We start from the raw sequence: 8,171 nt of genomic DNA on the forward strand, positions 1-8,171 counted from the left end.
TATGCTAGCAAATTAAATGACCACGCCCCCTTATACAAGTCTCGTTCATACTCCCTGAACTAACCCTCATCTTATGGTAATATGCCGTGGGCGGATTTCTCAACGGTAACGTATCTTGCGACTTGTTTATGTAAATAAGGAACATGTATTACTGCCAGAAACGCAACTACCAACACCTGCTTCTATATTACAGCAGAAATTGTTCCATAAAGGGAACGTTAGTAAAAATTCTCTTATACTCATTCAATAACACTACATTTCAGTGTAACTACAAAATGATCAATTGTGTGTCCCCCCCCCCCCCCCTATGCTAGAATCAGCGACAGTTCTAACAACCCTGCACGGACAGTATGTCTGCACCTATATCATACTCTGCAAGCCATCTGATGGTGTGTGGCGGAGGGTACTTTCGGTACGACTATCTGATCCTTCCAATCCTGTTCCTCTCGTAAATAGTGCGTGGGGAAAAATGTTTGTCGGCAAACATCTGTATTGGCTTCTACAAAGCTTTAGTTTATATATTTATGTACACTACGATCCCTAGGATCGTTTCTAAGCAAACTTTATATATGTTGAATTTATAGGGACTTTTTAAGTCTCCAACCAAGACAACAGAATAAAACAGTAAGTGATTAGTGTCGAGGACAGAAATTACTATTCTAAAAACCGCATGTCTATTTCTCTCTCGAAAACCATCTTACTTTGTCGTTTTAGTACTATCAATGCGGATTCTTCTTACGTTGTCTGTTGGTACAAAACATTTGCGCAGTTTAGAAAGTATAACATTCCCACAACCAATAACAGATAAATAACACTTTATTACTATGCAGACTGGAGTGTGACCCGTGAAGCTTAATATCCCAGACCTTTGCTCAGAATATCTCTCTACATGTCGAAATCAGTCAACTCCGATTCACCATGAAAAAGTCCTTTTCTGCGCGCGCCAAAATGCTTCTATAGATAAACAGCATTCTTTCAGACTAGTTATCCCTAAATATCTCTGACGATTACGACAAAATCGCGAAATTTATAGCTGATCTGAAAGACGGGTGTGAAAGAGACACACACGGAGGGGCGAAGTTTTTAGCTAGGGCATCTTTTCCACAGCATACGTTACAGTTCTCATCTCTTCAGTTAATCCGAGATAAGATTAGAGAATGTTAATCATTACAAACACTTGCACAAACACGCGGTCTAAAGGACAGTCGCAGATAAAAGGCATTCGTTGCACTTACAGAAAAATATTCATGACATCTAGAACAATCAGTCTACAGTTAAACATGACACACAAGGACTCGCCGTAATTGTCAGTAAACGGCGGTCAGTGCAAACTGCTGCTAACGAGCATGCCATGCTCAAGATCACACAGCAGGCTTAGAAGTGTATATAATCATACCTATTGATTCGATAAAGTGCTCCCACAAACCTTTGAACTTTGTTAAGCTCTCCTCGTAGCCCTGTTGCGTTTTCCCGTACGCCATGCCATCGTTGAGGGCCTCCGCCGGGTCGAAGCCAAGACGATCCTTGTAGTAGGCCTGGGTCGACATTATCGAAGAAGAGGCGCTGGCATTGAGCAGTCTTCAGATGCGCTATCGCAGCAGTTTCACACCTCGAATGGAGCAGTCCTCGGGAAAAGCTCCACCCGGAAGCACAGAGCGACGTCAAGTGTGGGAGGGACCGACGAATGTCAGCTCTGCAAGTTGTGGTCGCTACCGGCTCTTGCAGCACACTGGGAGAGACTGGAACCTCGGCTCACCATTAAAACTCGCAACACTGATGCCGGTCGGTTGTCCTTGTCACCTACAACCCTCCTCCTCGGCCGAGAGCGCACGCTGAATGCGTGGGCGAGCACGCTGCTGCGATCCGAAAACACTCGCTCTGTCACACAGATGGCCAACTCGTTACGAAAAAGGCGAAAACGAGCTCATGCTGCTGTCCCTTCCCTTTTCCAACAAACAGCTCGGCTCTTCATGTAGGTGGGGCAGGTTCCTCCTATTGCTACCTACGATCGCTGCCCCCCACTGCTTGCAGGTCTCCCTTCTTGACCTAGTGCTTCCAAAGAAAAGTCACTGGCGTGTCACCTTAAAAGGTGCCCCCTGCGAGTTGACCCTACGTAGCTGGAGGGAGGGGTTGCTACGGACACGGCGGAGCACGGGCCAGCCAGCATCCAGTCACGACGTGGTGGGGGCTATTCTGCACTGGGCGTAGCGGTTCAGCAGGTTTCTCCCACCAGCGGCAACGGGCACGGCAAAATCAGGACGAGCGTGTAGTCTGCCACAGTCCACACACTAAAGTCACACAGTATAATCTCAGTTCTATAACAGATTGAACAGTTACTTCACCGAGGCCCGAATTCTGCAACACAGAGCTGCATCCTGTAGTTTACACACTACACACGGTTATCGAAGATTTGGCAACACTTTTTAACTGTTCCTTCCAACACTTACGTCAATAATCAATGCACAATACGACTAATATTTCCTCAGTTTTTAACATTACACCTACACACGATTTCCTTTCTTCCTAAAATTGTAAAGCGCTGGTCCGTTCAGGTCGTTCTGTGTCAACATATGCAATCAAATATTCCATCATTGGCATGAAAAGCACTGCAATTATCCACCCACGCAAATGCGATCGTCACTGAATATTCAAATCGACATGCCACCTACATGTCACCACCAACACACACGTACTGGCATTTCTGCCCACTCGAAATCGTTCGTTCGCTACCTCAAGCCACAACCGGCTTGCGAGACTCCATACTAGTCTGTCGGCGCGTGGTGGGGAGAGCGCGCGCCAAAGAGGCGCGGCGGAAAGATAGCGCACTCTCCCTGACGCAGACAATCGTTGTCGCTATGCCAGCGCATACGTAAAGCTCTCCTAGCACTTTTACTTCGTAAACAAGGTACAACAACAAACTGCAAGTAAATAAATGGTTACGTTAGTAAAAAATCTGCGAGTTAATGCAGCCTGAAACGAAATCTGTTAAAAGCATATGTAAAGTTAATATTTATTTCGCCACTTACTTCGAAGACAATGGAACATACATAACCTGAGAAATCACAAATATTAACTTTGTAAATTGACATTATCGGCATCACTGACAGGATTACGTGAACGCGAAGCTTGCGCTTCCTTGCGCCGTTCCGTGCAACTATTAGCTACGAGGACGGACGTATCGCTGCGCGTGACGGGGCTTCGGCGCGTAATTCGAATGCGGTTAATGGTGAAACTTAGAAGAAGGTGAGATTACTACGCCCCGCTATCGTCTTTATCTGGTAATGCTATCTGTTAAGAAGACTAAAGTAGAAGTGCAAGTAAATTTTACAACAATCCAACTACGTATTAATTACTAATCCGTTACGTGCAATTGAGAGTGCGGAGAGAGGGATAGACAAGATGAGATTCACAGATTAACTTTTGATTCATTATCGTCGAAAGTGCCGCTATTATTATCTGTTATCGGTAACTGAATTTGCGAAACCGCCGTTGCTTTAAGAATTCATGATTTTTTTCATTACTTTTTTACCGTTGTTTTAAGAAAAGGTATACGACGTATCATTCATAATTCTCCTTCAAACTTGGTCTTACTGCAATACTACCTTTTCCGGCAATAATGCTGAGATGTATAACTTCAAACACGGAAGAAACAGCTTGTCTAGAACAAGATTTTCATAACTTCTGTCGGCGAAAGCACAAATTTTGCAATTTCACTATACTGGGTAAGATAAGTTATTTATAGTGATATCAAGTAACCAGACACGTGGTGTATAAGTTGGAATATAGCACATTACACATTTAATCCGATAACATTGGTTAGGGTTCATTCACAATCATACGTATCTAGAAATACAAGGAATGCACAAGTTCTTCGATTATTATTTAAAACGAAATTTTAACATCTATTCTTAAGTCCCTTGGAGTTCACTTGATCAAATTGAAAAGCGCGACAAATATCTGCAACAAATTAAGATGATCAACAGTTATTGTGGTATCAGGAGAACTAACGAAATTCTCGCCGCCGTTCTGACGATTCGCCCAGTCATGAAACTACTTCAGATGAAGTAAATGATTATCGTAGATAGTGTGTCAGGCTGTAGTGATATTTACGAAACCAGATGCGATGCTTTCGAACAATCTTGGCAAAATAAAAGTAACGACAGATTAACATTTTAGATTTAACTGTAGGAATTGGCAATTAGTCATTATTTTATTTCATTATTTACTAATTCCAACACAATAATTCTAGTGCCTTAGCACTATCTTTACACGACTTCACTGATTCCACTTTCGTACAAAGACAAATAATATTAAAGTATTGCTAACCACCAATTGCACAACACTAAAGAAGACGCCTGAAGTATTTCCCCAATAAATTTGCATTGGGGATGGTATAAGAACAAAACTATAGAGAACACTGTTCATCGTTGATCCACCTTCCGTTCCTTTAAAAACAAATACTTCATTAATACCGGAATAACTATGAACAAACACGTATAATGGTCTACATTAATATTGTAATGGTCTACATTAATATTTATTCCGCGAACGGTCTGTGGACAATGCGAAAAGTCAGAAACAGGAGGAAGTACCAGATTTGTAAAGAATGTGTGAATGTGTGTTTATTAAGTGCAGGCACCTTGTAAATAAACCTTCATATAATTCCCACTGCTGGGTTATTACCCCTCTTTCGGTAACCCCTCTAACAGCCGTGCTGCAAATGCACAGGGCTGAAGGTGGTGGGGTGGGGGTTGTTAGTGGGCCGCCTCTTCTTACAGACCTGTCCCTTTCCCTTTCTAATCTAAATTGCCGTCACCTCATTTTCAACGTACTAGTGCCTACGATAACAGTAGAATGATATTATACAAATGCTTTAATGTCATGATAATTTGGTAATGTCACTTTAGAATAACTTCCAAGAAACTGGAATTCATAGAAACACATCCGAAAATTTGAGAAGTACTTGTTTCATACAGATTTAAGTATTGTAACAACGCACATCACAACTTTGAAATCATCAGATATTACATAACACCTAAACTCTAAGTGCACTTAGCACTATGACCGAGGTCACAGGAGCCGGCCGCTGTCGCCGAGCGGTTCTAAGCGCTTCAGTCCGAAACCGAGCTGCTGCTACGATCGCAGGTTCGATTCCTGCCTCGGGCATGGATGTGTGTGATGTCCTTAAGTTAGTTAGGTTTAAGTAGTTCTAAGTCTAGTGGACTGATGACTCAGATGTTAAGTCCCATAGTTTTTAGAGCCATTTGAACCTTTAGAACTGGGGTCACAGGTCTGCAGATCCGGCCTATGTGAGTGTGTGAACAAGGAGAATGCTATTTCTTTCGCTTATTTCCACCTGCGTTCCGGAATTCAGTCTTTCTGTTATTTTCTTCTCAGTGGAGGGGCTTTCCGTTAGTGTTTTGCATTAACCAACTTCCTGTGGCTAGCCGGGTTCCTGACGGACTTGTGGTGGTGCCGAGAGGGAAGACCATCGTGTTCGGTGTATGGCTGTGAGGCATCGTACAGTTATCTGTTCCAGCAATTTTGGCAGCAGTTGACACCACGGTGACACAACGAACTGTTACAAATCGGTTACTTCAAGGACAGTTCTGAGCCAGACGCCCTGTAGCGTGCATCCGGCTAAACCCAAAACACCGCCACTTGCGACTTCAGTGGTGTCAAGCGAGAGCTCATTAGAGGGCACGGTGAAGTCTGTTGTGTTACCTAATGAAAGCTACTTCTGCCTTAGTGTCAGTTGTGGTCGTGTGTTGATTAGACGGAGGCCAGTTGGGGGCCTGCAACCAAGCTGTCAAGTGCTAGGCAAACTGGACCTGCACCTGGAGTTATGGTCAAGGGTGTGATTTCATACGAAAGCAGGAGCACTCTGGTGGTCATTCCACGCATCCTGACTGCAGACTTGTACGTCAATCTGGTGATTCGACCTGTAGTGTTGCTATTCATGAGCAGCACTCCAGGGGCTATTTTTGCAACAGGATAACGCTCGCCCACAAATGGTTCAAATGGCTCTGAGCACTATGGGACTCAACTGCTGCGGTCATTAGTCCCCTAGAACTTAGAACTAGTTAAACCTAACTAACCTAAGGACATCACAAACATCCATGCCCCAGGCAGGATTCGAACCTGCGACCGTAGCGGTCTTGCGGTTCCAGACTGCAGCGCCTTTAACCGCACGGCCACTTCGGCCGGCGCTCGCCCACATACCGCTGTTTTAACATGCTCTACGAAGTGTCGACACGTTGTCCTTGTTCTGTCGACAGGTTGCCCTTGTTTTGCTCGATCACCAGATCTGTCTTCAGTCGAGCACATACGGTACATCTTCGGACAACTCCAGCGTCATCCAACTGCATTAACCAGTCGTGTATTGACCAAGTGCAACAGGCATGGAACTCAATCCTACAAACTGACGTTTGGTATCTGTAAAACACGATTCATGCACTTTGTATTTAACCTTCTGGCGTTTACACTGGTTATTAATGTACCAACATTTCACATTTGCAATGGCTTACCTCGCGCTTACAGTAACCTGTGATGTTGCACTATTATCACTTACATATGTTATCTAGACAAACGTATTCCCGAAATTTCATTACTCAACATTAGTTGTTGTTTGGTGTTGTGAAGTTTTTGTTCAGTGTATTATGGACGGAAGTGTTATTCCCCAGCTGAGAACTGGAAGAGATTCCTGTAAAGTAGTTTCCTACAGTCCAGAATGAGTCTTTCACTCTGCTGCATGCTGTTGGTTGTTTTTAAACCTTGCTTTTCGCGGGCAGCGTTCTTATTGAGAGGGCAGCGTTCTTAGTGAGAGATTTACTTTTGCAAGTAAGAGCGGTCATGAATCGTCGCTGGCTAGCTCAGCCAGTAAAGGCATTACCGGCGAAAGGAAGGGACCTAGCTCCGAGTGGCGGTCCAACACACAGTTTTCATCTATCAGGAATCTTCAGCTTCCCACAGTCCATACACGTTATTCTTATGGGATTATTTACATTTTTCAGCACAGGTCTCATAGTTTACAACGGAGACTCAGAGAATTAGGCATTAACGAGCAGGCAGGTGCGCTTATTCTTGTCTCGGAGTTGGCTGATAGGGACTTCATCGACGGAAAAAAAAAGTTTTCATGACTCGAAGGTGTTGAAAAACTGCCAGATACTCTGTATTCTGTAGTTCTTGGCTACCAAATGATGCCCCAAGACTTGAATTAAATTAACCGTGTCTGCACTCCCTGTGGCATAGGAAGCTGTAAATGGTTGTACGCTCAGTGACCGGGTAGAATGAAGTTTGATGCTCTTTGAGAGCGGGATAAAATGATGCCGCCAGTTTCCATACATCCTTTCATTTCCCCAGTCCCTTCTTTATATTTCCATGTTTGATCCCAATAGAGTGGGGAACAGTAGCTAAGGCGACAAATTTGATTCTACACAAACATGCAACAACAATATTGGGTAAATCACACATTTTGCACAAGCCTCTTCAGGGATTCTAAATCTATGTCCACACGACTACTCAGCAAGTGCCTGGCAGAGGGTTCATCGAAAAACTTACACGCCACTGCTCTACCGTTCCACTATCGAACAGTGCGAGAAACAAACAAACAATTAAATATGTCCGCACGAATTGTGATTTTTTCTTATTTTGTTACGATGATCATCAATCCTTCTGTATATGGGCGTGAACGAAATACTTTCGCATTCGGAGGAGAATGTTGGAGCTGAAAATTTCGTGAAAAGATCTCGCCGCAAAGAAGCACGCCTTTGTTTTAATGATTGCCAGGATGTTTCGTGTTATCGTGTATGTGCCACTCTCTTACCTTTTTCGCTATAAAACAAAACGAACAGTCCTGCTTTGGACTTTTTCGATGTCCTCCCTCATTCCTACCTGGTGAGGACCCCATACCACACAGCAATACTCTAGGAGAGGACAAGGACAAGCGTAGGTAGGCAGTCTCTTTAGTAGGCCTGTTGCATTCGCAATTATTATCACTAGGTATTTAGTTGATTTGACAGCCTTCAGATTTATCGTGTAATCGAAATTTATCGGATTCCTTTTAGTACTCATGCGGATGACCTCACATTTTTCATTATTACTTTTTGCACCTTACAGATATCTTCTCTAAATCATTTTGCAATGCTCACCCACATACCAACATATGTACT

The 8,171-nt window shown here is 43.6% G+C and overlaps 1 protein-coding gene across 1 annotated transcript in view; it reads right to left on the reverse strand.

Moving 5' to 3' along the window:
* LOC124619729 overlaps window positions 1-2,379 on the reverse strand; it is a 503,325-nt gene extending 500,946 nt beyond the window's left edge. The window contains exon 1 of the mRNA XM_047146296.1: window positions 1,427-2,379. Within this exon, the coding sequence (XP_047002252.1) occupies window positions 1,427-1,547 (121 nt within the window). The 5' untranslated portion in view covers window positions 1,548-2,379. The remainder of the gene's footprint in view (window positions 1-1,426) is intronic.
* Window positions 2,380-8,171: the final 5,792 nt, after the last annotated feature.

This window comes from Schistocerca americana, chromosome 6, assembly GCF_021461395.2.
Source record: "Schistocerca americana isolate TAMUIC-IGC-003095 chromosome 6, iqSchAmer2.1, whole genome shotgun sequence".
In the NCBI taxonomy this organism is placed as follows: domain Eukaryota; kingdom Metazoa; phylum Arthropoda; class Insecta; order Orthoptera; family Acrididae; genus Schistocerca; species Schistocerca americana.